This window comes from Telmatherina bonti (genome assembly GCF_933228915.1).
Source record: "Telmatherina bonti genome assembly, chromosome: 1".
Taxonomy (NCBI): domain Eukaryota; kingdom Metazoa; phylum Chordata; class Actinopteri; order Atheriniformes; family Telmatherinidae; genus Telmatherina; species Telmatherina bonti.
Genome location: NC_136619.1, coordinates 40,532,769 through 40,550,193, shown reverse-complemented (window position 1 = coordinate 40,550,193; position 17,425 = coordinate 40,532,769). Strand labels below are relative to the sequence as shown.

At 42.0% G+C, this 17,425-nt stretch overlaps 2 protein-coding genes across 6 annotated transcripts in view; one reads left to right on the top strand and one right to left on the bottom strand.

Moving 5' to 3' along the window:
* The window catches only part of ppip5k1a (diphosphoinositol pentakisphosphate kinase 1a), a 37,873-nt gene extending 27,107 nt beyond the window's left edge, over positions 1 to 10,766 (top strand). For 2 of the 5 annotated variants that reach the window (XM_079240115.1, XM_079240113.1), the window contains 5 exons: positions 1,177 to 1,236; positions 4,914 to 5,093; positions 7,365 to 7,502; positions 9,149 to 9,262; positions 9,409 to 10,766. In XM_079240115.1, the coding sequence (XP_079096241.1) occupies positions 1,177 to 1,236; positions 4,914 to 5,093; positions 7,365 to 7,502; positions 9,149 to 9,262; positions 9,409 to 10,046 (1,130 nt within the window). In that variant the 3' untranslated portion in view covers positions 10,047 to 10,766. The remainder of the gene's footprint in view (positions 1 to 1,176; positions 1,237 to 4,913; positions 5,094 to 7,364; positions 7,503 to 9,148; positions 9,263 to 9,408) is intronic. The other 3 variants (XM_079240114.1, XM_079240116.1, XM_079240117.1) reach the window with 3 other exon arrangements.
* A 6,475-nt stretch (positions 10,767 to 17,241) lies between these two features.
* map1aa (microtubule-associated protein 1Aa) overlaps positions 17,242 to 17,425 on the bottom strand; it is a gene marked incomplete at both ends in the record, with an annotated part of 60,133 nt that continues 59,949 nt past the window's right edge. Inside the window, one exon of the mRNA XM_079245667.1 lies at positions 17,242 to 17,397. Coding sequence (XP_079101793.1) covers positions 17,242 to 17,397 — 156 coding nt within the window. The remainder of the gene's footprint in view (positions 17,398 to 17,425) is intronic.

Genomic DNA, 17,425 nt, shown 5'->3' with positions numbered 1-17,425 from the left:
ACCGTCTGCGAAGACTAAAACTTATTTAATGTTCAAAAACATTTTGTACATTCAGAATTGTATATAAAATATATTACACTTTTTAAACAAAGAAAGGAAACTATATATAGATATGTGATATTCTCTGAAGGTTTTTATTATAATGAGATAATAATCAGTGAGCAGGTGGGAATAAAGGAGTCTCAGCGGGATTCAAATTAAAGGGCCAGATGAGGAAAAACAAACTCTGTTGGTCACAGACTTTTATATCTCAGCTGATGTCAAATTTTCTCATTTTAGTATCACTTTTATCCAATTTGGAGGCTTGCGAGAGACAAAGGAGGTTCAGTTAAGTTACCTTGTTTTCTCGCCATGTTCAACACTGATGAGAAAACTGTGCAGCTCCCAGACCCCGATCCTCAAGAGCCACAACGCACAGGACCGCTGCTTTAGGAGGAGCATCACACTGGGTGGTGTGAAAGCTGTTTCATAAAAGAAAACTAAAGATATTAAAGTAAAAACAATCCTCATCGCGTGTGTCCTGAGCTGCGAAGCGTCGTGTCTTTACCGCCTTGTAGCTGATAAGCGAAGGGTGGGAATCCTGTTTAACATCCTGCATACTGTTTGACAATCAGTCACCATTACCCAGTAATTCCATGTTATTTTCCAGTGAATAGATGTGTTAAGTGCACGTGTACACAGTAATTACATCAAATTCATGCCTGTGCCATGATTATAGATGAATTTACAACTCATTGTTAAAGTGTCACCAACAGCAGATCAATGTTTAACCCTTCTCTGTTTTCTGTGTTAGCTTTGTTTTCTTTTTGTTAAACCTGCAGTTGTGCGACACGAGGGATCAATCATAGCTGATTGAACTCTTATTGGCAACCTGGGGAAGGGTTACACCATTGTTCGTCCCGTCTCCACCAGCAGCTGTAGATGTTCGGTCATGTTAATGGTTTATTGCTGGGTTTAGACTGATTTAGATGCAGTGAAGGAGTTAGTGTTTGGGTTTCGTAAGTACAGTTTCGTAGCCGAGCTGGAATTAAAGTTTTCTGCCTTTTGATTTATTTATTTTGGTTATGAAACTTTTGATTCTTGAAAATGTGTCTCTGACTTTTGAACAGTAAAAGCAGACCATCTGCAAGCCATATTATTGTTTTACTGTCCTTTTACACGTATGTTTGACCACAGGAACTAAAGACGACACCTCCGCTGTAGCAGTGGCCCCGTCTCGGTGGTGCACTGCGAAAGGTACTGCATTCCCTGCCCTTGCCGTGTTTGTGTTTGAACTAGGGTTGTCAAAAAGAAACGGGAGAACACGGATACCTGGCACTAATCGGTACTGACAAGTTGTCTGTTTTACGCTCATTTCTAGTAGCGTCTAGCCGCAGGTCCATCTCCACCTCCTGCTGATTTGCAGCTTTAGCAGCTGAACACATGAACACGAGCTGACATTTCCGACGCCGAGCCAGAAAACTAACTTCATACCGTTTAAGTCGTCTCAGTGGTTTAAATTCCACCTTTTCTGGAGACGCTGTGCCGATATTTCACATAAGCGCCACTTGGAAGTCCCTTGTTCTGTGTTTTTCTCTTTTATAGACATCAGGAGAAAGTGTGTGTATGTCTGTGTGTGAGCTGTCAGCTGTGAGTGACAGAAACATAAATAAAAAGAAAATCTCATGTAGGCGGCTTGAAACATGGCGTTTATTTATCATATGTAGCACAACAGAGGATTCATCCAGTTAATGTCGCCCACTTTCACTGCCGTCATCCCTCTAAATAATAAATAATTTATTTTTTTTTTAAATGGACACCCAGTCTCTGCTACTTCTGGCCTCCTGAACCAGTCAGCTGTTTGCCTTTTTCCTCTTCCTCTTCTTTGGTTTGTTCCTTTCGCTGGTTGTGTGTCGGCTGTACAACTCAACACTACGGTGGCCCTGAACTGTCAGAGCAAAACAAAAGCTGCAACACAATCAGCCACAACAGAAGGGACGCTGCTTTTTGTTGTTTTTTTTTCCTCAGGACGGCCACAATGGAATTCACATGATCTGAAGTGAACGGCTACGTACGTAACATCACGGGAAGTCGGCAGTTTTCAGTCCTTACAGATGAAAAGCGGGTCCGAGATGTTAATGAAACACTGGTGGTAAAATAAAAATGAGTGACGGATGGCAAAGCTCCTTGAAAACGAGCCAAATCATGTCCGTAACCGATGCAGGACATGGACGGAACTGTCCATCTTCTATGTCCAGCATAAATGGACTTTAAGATCACATTTGCCCCCACATTTACGCCATCCCACTGCGTAACTATGGCAATGCTGTGCTTTCGCAGAAACACTGTTTAACCTATCAACACCCACTTACTGACACGGTTGGAAATGTACATTTTCCACCATAAATAACGGTGTTATTGTAATATTGGAGTGTTTAAAAACTTGGAAGGTTTTTTTTTTTTAAAATAAAAGTTAAACAGAAGTGGTCAGTGCAGACAGTTTTTTTCCATTTTTATGCAGAAGACTGGATCTGGGGTGTAGACTGGTACTTGATCGTTGCAGTGGAGAACTCAGTTAAACTTCAGCTGCTCATGACATCCAGATAAAGAAAAAAATGACTTTTTTTATGGTTTTCTGACTCGACCACAAACTTTAAACACGTTAGATGTGAGTGCAGCGAATGTTTTATGTGTAACGCATATCCCGCCTTTATCCTGGCAGCAGGATGACAGCAGGATTCGTCCAGCCGGTCTGCAGAAGAGAACTGCAGATTTATGAATCGTTCAGTTGTAAAGCAAAACCAGTGTTCACATTTATGAATCACATTTAATTATTTTAAAAACAACTAAAGTTAGACATTTTCAGTGACCAGCTCGTTGGAAGTGATATCACCAGAGATGTGCAAAACTGCAACATTTCCGATCCTTTCCATACAATACCAATGGGTTTCCTTTAACATCCATAACAATATTGATCTTTTTTACCTGTTCAAGGAATATTACATGATTTTTCAGTGTGCATTATCTTTATTTATAAACTATGAATAAAATAGATTTCCAAAAATAAAAAAGCTTATGAGAATTTAATATATGAAACAATAAATGAATGAAATGAGCTTAAAATAAAACTTTTTAAAATATGAAAATAATTAAACAAAAACAATATTAGTGTGAAATTAAATCTAGACATAGAGCTAATAAACCTTAATTAAACCAGTAAAATATTAAACACAATACCATCTTCACTAGTAATATCATTGTCATCATTACATCTGTTTTTGCAAATAATTAAAACATATTGAGCACAGCGGTATTTTGATATTTAAATTGATAGACTGATAGATGTGTAATAATCGATAGAGCCCGGTGACCTGGAGCTCCAAACTTCTGTTTTATCCCTGAATTCATTTACACCTTTATAAAGCAAAATAGGAGGCAGAAATAAGAGAAAAGGACTTTTAAACACTGTGAATGATGGAGGCAAAAAGACAACACAAGCGATGTTCCTCTATTGACGGGAAGTGTCATCGACACCTTCCTGGGTATCGGCATCAAGGCTGCAAATTTCGGTATCAAGGCTGCAAGTTTCGGTATCGAGGTTGAAAGTTTTGGTATCCAGGCTAAAAGTTTCGGTATCTAGGCTAAAAGTTTCGGTATCTAGGCTAAAAGTTTCGGTATCTAGGCTAAAAGTTTCGGTATCTAGGCCAAAAGTTTCGGTATCTAGGCCAAAAGTTTCGGTATCTAGGCCAAAAGTTTCGGTATCTAGGCCAAAAGTTTCGGTATCTAGGCCAAAAGTTTCGGTATCTAGGCTAAAAGTTTCGGTATCTAGGCTAAAAGTTTCGGTATCTAGGCTAAAAGTTTCGGTATCTAGGCTAAAAATTTCGGTATCTAGGCTAAAAATTTCGGTATCTAGGCTAAAAATTTCGGTATCTAGGCTAAAAATTTCGGTATCTAGGCTAAAAGTTTTGGTGTCGAGGCTAAAAGTTTCGGTGTCGAGGCTAAAAGTTTCGGTATTGAGGCTAAAAGTTTTGGTATCGAGGCTAAAAGTTTTGGTATCGAGGCTAAAAGTTTTGGTATCGAGGCTAAAAGTTTTGGTATCGAGGCTAAAAGTTTTGGTATCGAGGCTAAAAGTTTTGGTATCGAGGCTAAAAGTTTCGGTATGGAGGCTAAAAGTTTCGGTATGGAGGCTAAAAGTTTCGGTATCTAGGCTAAAAGTTTTGGTGTCGAGGCTAAAAGTTTTGGTGTCGAGGCTAAAAGTTTCGGTATCTAGGCTAAAAGTTTTGGTGTCGAGGCTAAAAGTTTCGGTATCTAGGCTAAAAGTTTCGGTATCTAGGCTAAAAGTTTTGGTGTCGAGGCTAAAAGTTTCGGTATCGAGGCTAAACGTTTCCTTATCAAGGCTGAAAATCTCAGTATCGAGGCCGAAGGTCTCGTTTTGTGACAACCCTAGTTGGCTCTGACTGATATTAACAGGATGGCATGACACCGCTCTTCACTTCTAACAACATCTGGTAGTTTTTCTGTGGAGCGTGTCTGGATTCCCTGCCGGCCGCTTCCGGTCGATGTGCCGCTGCTCCTCGGTGGACTCTCACCGCATCATCTGCACGTTTAGAGACCGCCGAGGAGCACCATGTCTGTATCTCATGTTCCCGTCTTGCTTTAAGCTTGTGCAGCCGATTTACAACCTTTTGGCTGCTGCTTTTGTTCAGAACACCTTCTTCATGACCACGACACACCACAGCCCCCCCCACCTTCTGTCTCCACACCTTCTCTTTCTTCCCCGGCTCTGACTTCCCTTCTCATCTGTGTAACACAGACCGTTACTCTCCATCTCTCCCAGCTTTCAGCCTGTCCTTTCCTGTCTTCTGTAACGCTTCCTCCTCTTCCTCCCTCCTGGTCCACTGCTCTGTCCACTCGCTCTCCCTCTTCTTCCTCAGAGCCCTTGAAGGAACATGATGTGGCCCAGTTGTTGAGGTGTTTCTCCACTGACCTCAGCCTGGGTCGCCAACTCTCTCTGGACCAGGCGCTGGCCCACCACCTCCACCAGTGCTCCTACCACCTGCGCCTCTTCCGAAACTGGCTCATCTCCGGCCAGGACCCCGTAGAGTACCTCCACGGTCAGCTCCTGGCCCCCCCACTCCCCCTCCCTCTCCCCCGGCCTCGTGCTCGCTTTAACCACTGCAGACGGTTTCGTTGGGACTGTGCTTGCTCTTTGGTTTTGCCTACCGGTGTTTCTGCATGCTTGCCTGTTTCTGTGGTTCTGCAGATGCAAGCTGTCGTGGCGTGAGCTGTCTGGGATTCCAGGCAGCTTTCCCCCATAATCCCACGAGCTCCCCACTTTTCTCTTCTTTCTTTTCTCCTTTCTTTTCTTTTCCTTTCTTTCTTTCCTTTCTTTCTTATCTTGTCTTTCTTTCTTTCTTTCTTTTCTTTCTTTCTTTTTTCTTTCTTTCTTTCTTTCTTTTTTCTTTCTTTCCTTTTCTTTCTTTCTTTTTTCTTTCTTTCCTTTTCTTTCTTTCTTTCCTTTTTCTCTTTTCTTTTCTTTCTTTCTTTCTTTTTTCTTTCTTTCCTTTTCTTTCTTTCTTTTTTCTTTCTTTTTCTTTCTTTCTTTCTTTCCTTTTTCTATCTTTTCTTTCTTTCTTTCTTTCCTTCCTTTCTTTTTCTTTCTTTCTTCCTTTCTTTCTTTACTTTCTTTTTCTTACTTTCTTTCCTTTTCTTTCCTTTATTTCTTTCCTTTTTTTCTTTCTTTCCTTTCTTTCTTATCTTTCTTTCCTTTTCTTTCTTTTATTTGTTTCCTTTCTTTTTTCTTTCTTTCTTTTCTTTTTTCTTTCCTTTTCTTTATTTCTTCGTTTTTCCTTTTTCTTTCTTTCTTTTTGTTCTTTTTCTTTCTTTCTTTTCTTTTCTTTCTCTTTCTTTAACAAATCATGAAAAAAAAGAGGTTTTAAGATTTTTGCATCATGGCGTCTCAGACATTTAAACCCAAATTCATCTCAGAAAATCAATAAATAATCATTTTTAAATAGCTTTTCAGCCATTTATTTATCTTTCCAGTCATGGTAATGTTCTCTGAAATATTTCTAAATGTGTAAAAGGAGGGTGATGAGGTGGGAGAAAATCTGATATATTACTCCTGTTAAATCTAAAACTGCATAATGTTCTTTTACAATTAAAAACTAAAGTATTATGTGTTATAACTCTGACTTTACATCCTGTTTGGCACATCAGACTTCATCTTAGCTCCATGAAATCAGTTTGTATTAAAGTCTGATTCCTCTAAACTCCCTCAGCTTATTTTTATCATCACCATAAAACAGCAACGCTGTGCTTTAGATTCTGCGTTCTATCTGAGGTTAAAGCCACTTAGATAGAAAAAGAAATTAGATTTTCTTTTATCCGATGTTTTTATCGGAGGTCATTAAACAGCAGAAGCAAAGAAGCAGCAAGAAATGGTTAAAACTGAATAAATAAATAATGTTTTGTCACATTACCATGAGCGTTTGTGTCCTTCTCCCCTACTTGAGCAGACTGAAACATGCCTTAGATCCAACACATCTTTGATTCCGTTCTACCTGATCTAAATCAGGACTTTTTATTTCTAATTTGAGGCTGGGTTGTATTTTGGGAAGTTTTTCTTCTCTTTCTGACAGTAACATATATCCATTCTTCATGAAACTGGATAAAAATGTCGCATCTCGCAGTGCTTCCTGACACATTTATGCATCCAGTTTGGTTTTTTTCCCTCCAGATTCACGCAGACTTCATCACTAACTTGCACATTAGTGATTAGTGACGACATGGAAGCGGTTTTGCTCGACACGGCAGCAGCCAATCTGTTTGAATGCCGGCCGTCCTTCCTGACCTTAACCAGCATGACATTTCTGCCTGTTTGCCGTCTTTCTGACGTACACCCACACACTACGAACTTCCTCCTCGGAGGTTTTCTTTTAACCAGGTGGAAATGAGCCGGAATTTGCTGCTTTGGTGAAATGTAGCTTGGTTGTGAACTAACAGCGGATGAACCCTGGTGGGACCTGAGCTGTGCTGCTGCTGGAGCTGCAGTGGATGTGTGATGGGACTGACCAGTTTTTCTTTTGTTAAGAGATGCTTGCTTTTGCCTTTAGAGAGCAACTTGTCGTTGTGTGTTCTCGGTGTCGAGCATGGGTTTTGTTTTATTTTTTTGCAAATTGCCTGTGTGGAAATGAAACATAGAGGCTGGCAGGAGTTCACAGCCGGTTAGGGAGATAGGAGGGCTGTGTGTTCAGGTGGAGTGTGTGTGTGAGCGGCATTGAAGCATTGATGTTGGATGTGTCCACTGAAATGGTTGCTGGTCTGACTCCCTGGCCTGAGGGACTGATGTGCCTGCGGGCTTCTGGTGTCTCCTCTGCCCGCAGGCTTCGAAGGCTGCTCCATGGTGCCCTCTATCTATCCCCTGGAAACGCTGCACAACTCGCTGTCCCTGAAACAGGTCAACGAGTTCCTCACCAGCGTGTGTGAGAATGCAGGAGACCCACAGACCAGGACCACCAGAGGTAAAGCCTGTTCCATACTCCACGAGAAGCAAAAACTGAGTTCTTGTCCTCGAGGCTGCAAGAACAAGAAAAAACTTCTTGTTCGGCAGGTCCATCCATCCTCCAAGAGAAGCAGGTCTGCAGCGGGGAGGGGTCACTGCGGGGGGCGATGTCTGCTTTATGTGCCATGAACCCGGTTGTTACCTCCACCAAAGGTTATGTTTTTCCCGCCGTCTTTGTGCTCAAGATACCTCAAAAGGTTACGGACAGATTTTTTATAAACATTTCAAGAGTTGTTGGAAATGTGAAAACGAAGAACTGATTAAATTCTGGGGGTGATCCGGATCACCGTTTGGATCCAGGAATGTTTTAAAAGGATTCTTTAACATTGTGCTTGGCGGAGGTTTCCGCTCTCCGAGTTTCTAGTTTCATATTTACCGAACAACTTTGTCTGCGGCTGGGCGGGTCGTGCACGCGGCAGTGCCATAGACTGTATATAAAGAGATGGACGGACCCCTGTAACATCACCCGTAGGTTTCTGAAGAGCTGAAATGAAGCTCGGTGGGCGGTTCCTACCATCACCATCTTGGCAGAGGCATGCGTGTCGTCTCGCCCGGAAAATACAAATATGGGCAAAGAGGTGGAGCTGAGAGGGGGCTGTGAGCGTCATGGTGGATGATTGACATCGAGCGAACTCCGAGCTTTCTGTAGCGAAGAGCTAACCAAGTTAACCTGGAGATAACAGGAGCTAACCAGCTAACGGAGGTAAGCGGGCTAAAGCTAAGTCACGTTGTTAACCGGCTAAAAACCGCAGTTCTTCTTATCTGAAGCCGGAGATCGGGTACCTGTCAATCAAAAGGACACGCCCCTAAATATGCCAAATTTCAAGATTAAATTACTTTTAAATGGGCGAGTTAGAAAAAAATTCACTCCCCCCACAGTTGTCATGAAGGTAAACCTGACCTATTAAACCAAAAATGGATTTTTGTATCAGGCTGTAAACATGTTTATTTCTGCTGTAAACATGTTTATTTCTGCTGTAAACAAGTTTATTTCTGCTGTGAACATGTTTATTTCTGCTGTAAACAAGTTTATTTCTGCTGTGAAGTTGGTCTTTTTAACATGGGAGTCTATGGAGATTTGCTCTGTTTTGCAGCCCCTAGTGGATGAAGGGGGAACTGCAGTTTTATGCACTTCTGCATAGGCTTCACTTTTAACCGCCAGAGGTTGCCGCTTGGGCAGGGTGGGTCATGCACGCGGCTGGGTCTGAATGTTTTAATGCCACATGTAAAAATGTTCGTACTTTCTCACCACCTCAATCAGCTGTTTTATCAAACCAATCCGTTTTACCTGCAACAACAAAAACTCGGAAGCAGCAACTCCGCTTCATGTTTTCTCCGTGTTAACCACGCCCACCTCACATGTCTGACACATGATACTTCTCGGAGCGCCGCAAGAAAAAGTTCCTCCAGCCTGATGCGTCGAGAACTGTCTTCAAACGCGTCCGCGAGAACAAAATTACGCAATTCTCTTCTCGGAGCCTCGAGAACAAGAAAAAAGTTCTGGCTTCTCGTGGAGGATGGAACAAGTTTCAGAAAATAAGCACTAGTCTGGTCTTTGTGGAGGCAAAGCTGGACTTCTAATCCGTCTCTTTCTTTACCCCAAAGCTCTGTCGGCCATGTTCGGCACACACAACCAGCCGTCGGTGGATTCGTACATCCCCCAGAGAGTCCTTTCTTCCTCCGTCTCCCTCAGATCTCGCTCTGACAGACCTCCTTGGTGTGAGTACAGCAGGATTTGACGTTACTGGGTTGTCTCATTTGGATATTATTTTTAGACTGCAACGTGTGTTTATTTCTGGACTTCTGGATGTTTTCCTGCAGCAGAAACTTGGAGGGTTTTGTGTGTTTATTTTCTGTCCCTGCAGACAGCAGCGGTCCGTCCAGCACGGTATCCAGCGCTGGACCCTCCTCTCCCACCACAGCCGACACTTCCCCGAGGTTCAGCTTCAGCGATAAGGTCTCCCTGACCCCGCAGAGCAGCGAGGAAACCCACTCCTCCCAGAATGTTCCCGCTCAACCAGCACCTGCCTCCGCTTCTCCAGGTGTCGACCCAGCTTGTCCCGCTGCTACAAACCCAACGGAAGTCCCTCTGACTCCAAATAACTCACCTGAAGATGAACCTGAGCTCGGCGGCGTTGCTGAAACCCAGCCGGACAATCCTGAGCCCCCAGTGGAGGGGCAGGAGTTCGCCTCTGGCGGTTTGGATCCTTCAAGTGGTCTGGTTTCTGACCCCAGTCTGAGGCCGGCCTGCTCTGCCTTAGCAGAACTGGCTCTGGGTCGGATGGAGGGTTACTGCCTCCCGGGGTCTCTGCCGGTCTTACTGGAGCTCAGAGAGAGCAGCAGCGAGGCAGGCTCCAGTTCGCAGACCCCCCAGTCTCCCGAAGGCCCGGACGAGTTCTTTGACACGCAGGAGTCCATGGAGTTGTGGACGGACAGTCCAGAAGGTGTCCCCCCTCCTGAGAGTCCTCTAGAGGCTGGACCCCCCCAGACAGCCGAGCCATAGATCACATCTCTGACTTTACCAACGAGGTGATGGATTGTTCTGAGCTGCAGCCAGCCGAACCCCCCCCCTCCTCCCACCCCCTCCAGCCTGAGGACTCATTTCTGGCAGCTCGTCACACGTTCAGATCCCTGCTGGGGAGTTGTAGGACAGCCATACATGCTGCTCCAGTCTGCCTGGAGCGACGACAGAAGGTGACTGACCAGTTCACGCTGCCAGAGGCGCCTCCTTACAGCAGCATTACCTGGTTCTGGCCACTAGGGGGCAGAAGCCTCCAGAACAAACGCTGAGGAAAGCTTAGTCTTAAATAACAGAGCAAGTGTGTGAAAAGCTGCATCAGACGGGAGTGATGTAATGATTTCTGATGGAGAAACTGACAAGTGGAGCTTGTGTGTGTTCGGTTATGCATCTGTCTTCATCTCTCAGCCGCTTTAAGCTTTTCCACAACCAGCTGTTACGTCACAATCAGGTGACCCTGCTCTTCGCCACGCCTGTCCGGGGACGAGTTTCTCACATGCTGCACGTTAAAACAAACACACCTAAACGACAGCGACTGAATCTTCATCACTTTAAAGTAAAAAGAAAGTATTTAATCACAAGGTCAAACCGTATCTCTTCCTGCCAAAGTCCTGAACCACAGTAAAGATCTAATATAATAAACAGAACATTAAAGATATTTATTTTGAGATCGCATTTTAAAAAAGAAAAGTGTATTTTTTAAAACCTGCACTTAAGACATGTGGTTGTATCATAACGGATGTGTATATTTTTTTGTAAAATCACGATGCGTTCATCTGAACTTCTTGTTTTCTCATTGAACAACGGTGAGGGAGGGTTCGGGTTTTTATGTTGCTGAGCAAGAATGTAGCAGATTCCCGCCTCGGAGGCTGCTCACGTCGTCGTGTTGTGGTCGTCTGGCTGTCATGTTACACGTTACATGTTACATGTCAGTGTACTGTGGAAGTGAAATATACCACTGTGAGTTGGCAACACTGAGGTGAGTGTGTCCCGCCTTTTTCTGCTTCAGGGTTGCTTAAAGTTCTTCACACAGCCGCCGTGCGCATGTTTTCTGCTCAAACTGAGTCTTTTCATAGCTTCTGTCTTCATTTCTCTGGATAATAGACCCTTTTTGTCATTTATACAGATGTTGCTCCCGCTTGCTCGTAGCTACCAACGACGGCCAGAAGAGGTTTTTATTGTTTTATTGCGTTTTTCATTTAAAAACATTATTTTCTGAATTTATGCAAAACTTCTTGCACAGGAATTTAAAGATTGTGAGGTTATTCTGACATCTTAAATCACGATGTGTGGCTGAACCAGTAGCAAACGAGGCCGGTGCTTACCAAGACAATTTCCCGCCGATAGACTCGCTGCAGCCTCCTGCTTGGGCAGCGAACTCTCACGAGTCATCAGGCGGCCAACCTCAAAGGACATGAGCTGGCGCCACAGCTTCCAGTTTGCTCCGGCCGCTCGCTGGTGTTCCTTCACAGGAAACCAGCGACTTCTCTCCTCTCCAACTGGAACAGTCAAACCATGGATTGTTCTCATTTTCCTGGCAAACACAGAGATTTCCACGGACAGCCAAGCTTTCCGACCTTCTGGGGGTAGCTGCGAACAGACGCGAGCGACGTGAATGAATGCTGGAAATCCTTTTTTGTGATCAGAACTTCACATTCAGGTTTCTAATTCTACCTTTGACCAAATTCCAGATTTTATTTGCATTTTTTGACAAAAAAAAAAAAAAAAGAAAAGAGTCAAAATGCTGGCAAAGAAAGGACAAAACAAATTCAAATTCAATGTTTGAATGTCTTTATATAATCTGTTATTAAATAGATATACTATTGCTTTTTATAGTGAACTTATAGGACTGTGGTACAAATTTAGTCCAATAAAACATGAGCTGTGTGTGTCTTTCAGGATGTTTTGCTGTTACAAGGCAACACTTAAGAAGAAATTTGTGGGAAATGACCCTTTAAAAGCTGAACAATCCACCTTTTGGTCGCAGATACTGAACACACAAACTGATGATGATGTGGGAAAATGTCCATCTGTGATGAAAAACCTGTATTTACTTTCTATTTGCGCCTTTTTGTTGCTTGGTTCGGAATTTTATGGACAGAAATAAATATATAAGAAAAATGTGAAAATTTGCAGCAATTTGTTTTCATATTGACAAAAGCACGATGATGTCATGATATCTGAAGTTAAATCACAAAAGTTTCTTCTGTGTTTTACGATTTCGTTCCTTTTCTACCCTTTGTTGACTCCATGATGAGACTTTCTGGCTCATGAAGTCTTCCTCATCATCCGGTTACGGATGTGTAATGTGAAAAGATACCCAGAGAAAAGAGGGTTTGACCTCGTTAAAAATCAACACTGATGGTTTTGACTTTAAATCAGGCATTTGAGTCTGTCTGGATCCATGTTGTCATGATGTTTCCAGCAGATTCTGATCCTACCATGTGAATGTGGAGCTGAACTGGAGACTCATCAGACCAGCAACGTTTCTCCATCTTCTATTGTCCAGTTCTGGTGAGTCTGTGGGAATTGTAGCCTCAGTTTCCTGTTCTTACAGACAGGAGGGAACCCGCTGTGGTCTTCTGCTGCTGGAGACCATCTGCTTCCAGGCTGGACGGGTTGACTTCTTTACATCAACCACATCAACTGTACAACCAACATGAAAAAGGCAGGTGCTAATGTGTATCCGTTGTTGGAAAACAATCATCGGGAGCAGCTAGAAGAAGACAAACTGAGATGAATACAAATAACAGCACCAGCTATAAGCCTGGAAAAACACAATGGTTGCTAATGCTATTAAATACAACCTATGAGTTCTAAATAAAGCAAATAAGACATGTTTGGTGAGAATTGTGATCATGCAAATTCAAGCACACAAAAGATGCCGTTTAGATGCTCCATTCGCTAGTTAGTTAAATGCAAAACGGCACATCGGATTTAAGTTAGTCTCTCTGTGATGGACTGGAGACCTATTCAGAGTGTACTCTGTTCCTCACCTTGCAGCCACTGGAGTAGACTCCAGCTCCCATCGACGTGTTGGAAATGGATGAATGATGGACATCAAATAATGTGCAGCAAAAGTACAATATTTAAGTTTTGTGTATAATAATAAATGAAATTGTAGTTAAAAACAACTTTACTTCACTGTATTTATGACGGTAACAAGCGTCACATTTATCTGTTTTCCATCCTGATCATGTGCCTCGGGGGGTGATGTCATTCCAGCATCCATCCAGCAGCTTCTCACAGCAGGGATTGTCCTCCAACTTCCCAGTTTGTTCCTTCATCTCAGTATCAGCCTCACAGGGACACGGCAGTGTCCGCCTGGGAGCTGATGCTCCTCCGATCACTGTCGTCTCTGTTTGGCTTGCTTTGCATGACAAAGAGCTCACATCCTCGCTGCAGGGCCTCAGCGCTCCCAACATGCTCGTCTCCAGATTCCCACAATGTTGAAAAAGGGTTTTCTCAGCCAGAACAAAGCCCACGTTGTCCCTTTCTCTGTGGCATCGAACCCACACTGGATTACATCATCCTCTCACTGAGGCCACATGGAAGGAAATTTGATGTCTGAGAGGTTCAAATCAGTATATTTTAAACTCTGAATCTGATTTATTTAGAGTTAAGAAATAAATGCGATGCCGGTCCATGAATAACTAGAAAGATTCTGTTGAGTTGATCCTGCTGCTCAGCTTTATTTTGGATTTTACTTATGGCTCAAGATTAAACATTTTACTTACAGAAAACCTTCATGTGGTTGCTGTTTTAATACAAAATACCTCACGGTATAGTAAGCCAGCTTAGATCTAAGCATGTTAAACTGTATGGGAAACTATCCATTCACAGTGCCAGTCACAGTATTTTCCATTAGTCACATTTAATACTGTCCTGTCCTTTAAGAACTGCTCAAAAAAAGCTGTCATGTGGGCTGTTACCTCATTTACCAGGATTTTAGTGTGATATCTGCTTGAATTTCTAGTCCTGATTAGAAATTTTGGGAGTCATGTTGGTGTGTATTGCAGAATATTCTAAAAACTAAATGGAAACCTAAAATAATCAAATAACAGTTTCACAAAACAAATGCACAGCTTTTGGCATTTATAACTAAAATTATTATGCATAAACTTCGCACTGATAGCCTCTTATTTCTTTATTTATCCATCTGGAAGCTTCTCACACAGGCAGTTTCTGCCATAGACAATAATAAAGATTATTAATCTTTATTAATGTCTATGGTTTCTGCAGCTAACGGTTAGCACAGCTAGCTGTTAGCATACTAGTGTTAGCTTGTAGCTGTAAATAGCAAACAACTTTTTCCTGAATATTAAGGAGAGTTTTGTCTTTCAAGCCTGTAAACATAGTAAAAGATCACTAGCTGAAAACTTAAATGAAATAATAAATAATAAAATAAGCCATGAAACTATTCAATTAAAAAAAAAAAAAAAGCCTTTGTAAACATTAGCATAAAATGATCCTAGAAGCCAATAAAGGGCAGCCATTTTTCTTCAGTAAATGTTTTTATTGGTCTTTACCACACTTTTACCCTTTTAAACAATAAATCTGTTTTCTATTTTTACCTTAATAAGCATTTCAAGAGAGATAAAGAGAATATTGCACTTAAAACAAAAGATGAAAGAACAATGAAGCAGAAAGGAGGGCAAACTATGAAGAGGCTTTCTTTACAGCACGGTGCAGCCAGGTTACATGGGCCTCCTTCAAACTGGACAGCTTAGCTTCTTAAATACACATTTTAAATAGCATCTCAATGTTAAGACAGGTTTTCTTCAGCTGTTACAATACAGGAGAACTCAAAAAGTACACATGCACGAACGAGCAGGGCTTATTGGAAACCAACAGTCTGTGATGTTTGTTTCACGGCAGTCTGAATGCCGAACATCTTATTTTTCCCACATTTTTTTTTTTTCTTTTTTTTTTTTTTCACATTATGAAAATGCAGCAGTTAGGTAGGTGTGTATGTGTTTTATTGGTGATAAATGTGAGTAAAATAACTACAGGAAGAATGTATTGACATGAGTGTGCAGAGTGCCTCATGTCTGGCAGTCTGAACTGTCTCCTTATGTGAGAGTAGTGATGATTGTTTATTGTTATTGTTGTCCTTTACAGTTACAAAGTGTTAAATAGGAATGCAGATTACATTATCACTGATTGACTGGGCAGCGGAGTGGATTACCATGAAAAGCACAGTTAGCCCTAGAAGTTTACGAGCTCAGCAGTGTGTGTAGCATCAGTGCAGAAATACTTTGTGGTTCTGAAAACACTGAACTTTGGAGACAGACAGGCCAGTTGTCAGAGTTCTGTGAGTTTAATCTGCTCGCAATTTTTATTTATTTTTTCCTCCCTGCACAGAGTTGTATGATGTGTTTCAGGCTTCGGTAAGGTTGTTGCTGCAAGTATGATGCATGGTAACCAAGGCAACCAGGAGATTCAAAGTCCTCCACGGAGAACGTAAAGGTATAATCTGCATCTTCACATTCAAATCTCTTAGAACCACTGAGGTTTGTGTTTCTGCAGCCCACTTAAAAGAGCCATCGCCTTTCTCTACATGCATCTGTTGTACATGCATCAATAGATGAGCCGAGGAAATCCTTTTAATCACAAAAAACAATAACTGGAGTTTGATTGTACATCATAAAATATCAACCCTGCTGAGGCTTGTTGGTCCTTTATATTTGTAAATTGTTGTTTTTTGTTCCCGTTTAGAATAATAAAAAAAAAAAATTTAAAAAGCCTAAATTTAACATTAAATTCTCAATGAACTAAATAAAATCACAATATTTAAGTGACAAAGTAGTCATTTAAAAAAATTTTTTAAAAAAAACACTAAATTTCTGCATTGCAAGTTAAATAAAACGAGTAAAGATCAAAGGAAAATAGAGGAAATGCTGTATGTAATCACACCATTTGAAAAAGCAAGAAGACCAGATTGTAGCCTTTGCACGCCGGTTCGCCTTTGTGCTTCTCTGTGTGGCAGCTGAAATACTGAGTTGGTGCTTTAAAAGTGCCATTTTTTAATGCTCGCTATGTACAACTCTGACCTTTATGTGCCGCTGACATTCTCACTGGCAGGATTAATAAAAAATTAAAAAAAAGAAAAAAAAAAAAAGAAGTCGAGTTTATTTGAGCTTCTGCCACAGAGCCAGAGATGAACTGCACACCGTTTCGCTTCCTTTCCAGCACAGCAGGACAGAAAGGCACATGTGGGTGACAGTCTAACCTCTACCATCAACCAGGCAAACACAATCTCTTCTCGCAACCACATGTTCCTGTTGTAGCCGATTACTTTCTTCCTTCCGTAGCTTTTGTGTTGACGCGACTACTAAAGAGGTTTGTCTACTGTTCTCTAATGAGCTCTGAACACAATGCTTTTCAGCACGTAAAGACATGAACAGGTGGCGCATCACCGCCTCGGCCTACAGCTCTCTACATGACCTCTGTGACGATATGTTAACCACAAATACATTAAAAACACATCAAAGACTACAGAAACAATTATAGAGAACCTATTTGCCATGTTCACTGTAAGAAACGACAGCCACTGAGAATTTTTTTTACTGTAACGTGTTTTTGAGAAAAACTGTAGAAATACCTGAATTCACTACAATACAGATCTTTGAATATGATTTTTTTTTCTATGCTACAGCAAATATACTCAAAAGACATATTAAGAGGGTCGCTGGAACCTACTTATTCTATGTTTCTATTCGACTACATCAGTGGGAGGCACACAGTTCAACACCGTAAGAGACTTTTAACGCAACAGGAGAGGAAAGTAAAAGAAATTGGTCGGAATTTTCTGCGAGGGGCTCGATGGTTTTGAGATGGGCAAACTTGTGCTTCCATTTAAGCCAATCAGAAGACAAGAAAGCATCATCCGTCATGTTTTGTTGTCTTAACCGCTGCTTACGTCTCTGAAATATAAGGAATAAAGAAAGATGTAGCGGAGGATGAATAGCCCAAAACTACTTCTGTGCTAGAAATGCAAGCTTAGAAATAACCAGAAATGTAGAAAACCATGTTATCCAGATCTGTCTCTGCTTTCCACACAAATCCAAACCCCCCAAAGCAAAGACAAATTTGCATATCAGATTACAGAGGAGGGATTAAAAACAGATCTACACCAGGGGAGGCCAGGAGGAGGGAGAGAGAAGAGGTGGAGGGGATCTTAAAACTCAATCTTGCAGGCTGAGAAGGACTCGTCCTGCATGACAACGGTGCTGCTGGAGGCCAGGACCATAATGTTGAGCTCCTGCTGCCTCTCATGCGTCTGCTGGTACCAGTCGCGGGTCACCTCGGTGTCGTGGGTGGGGATCAGCGTCACCTGAGGGGAAAACAACAATAGCAGAAAT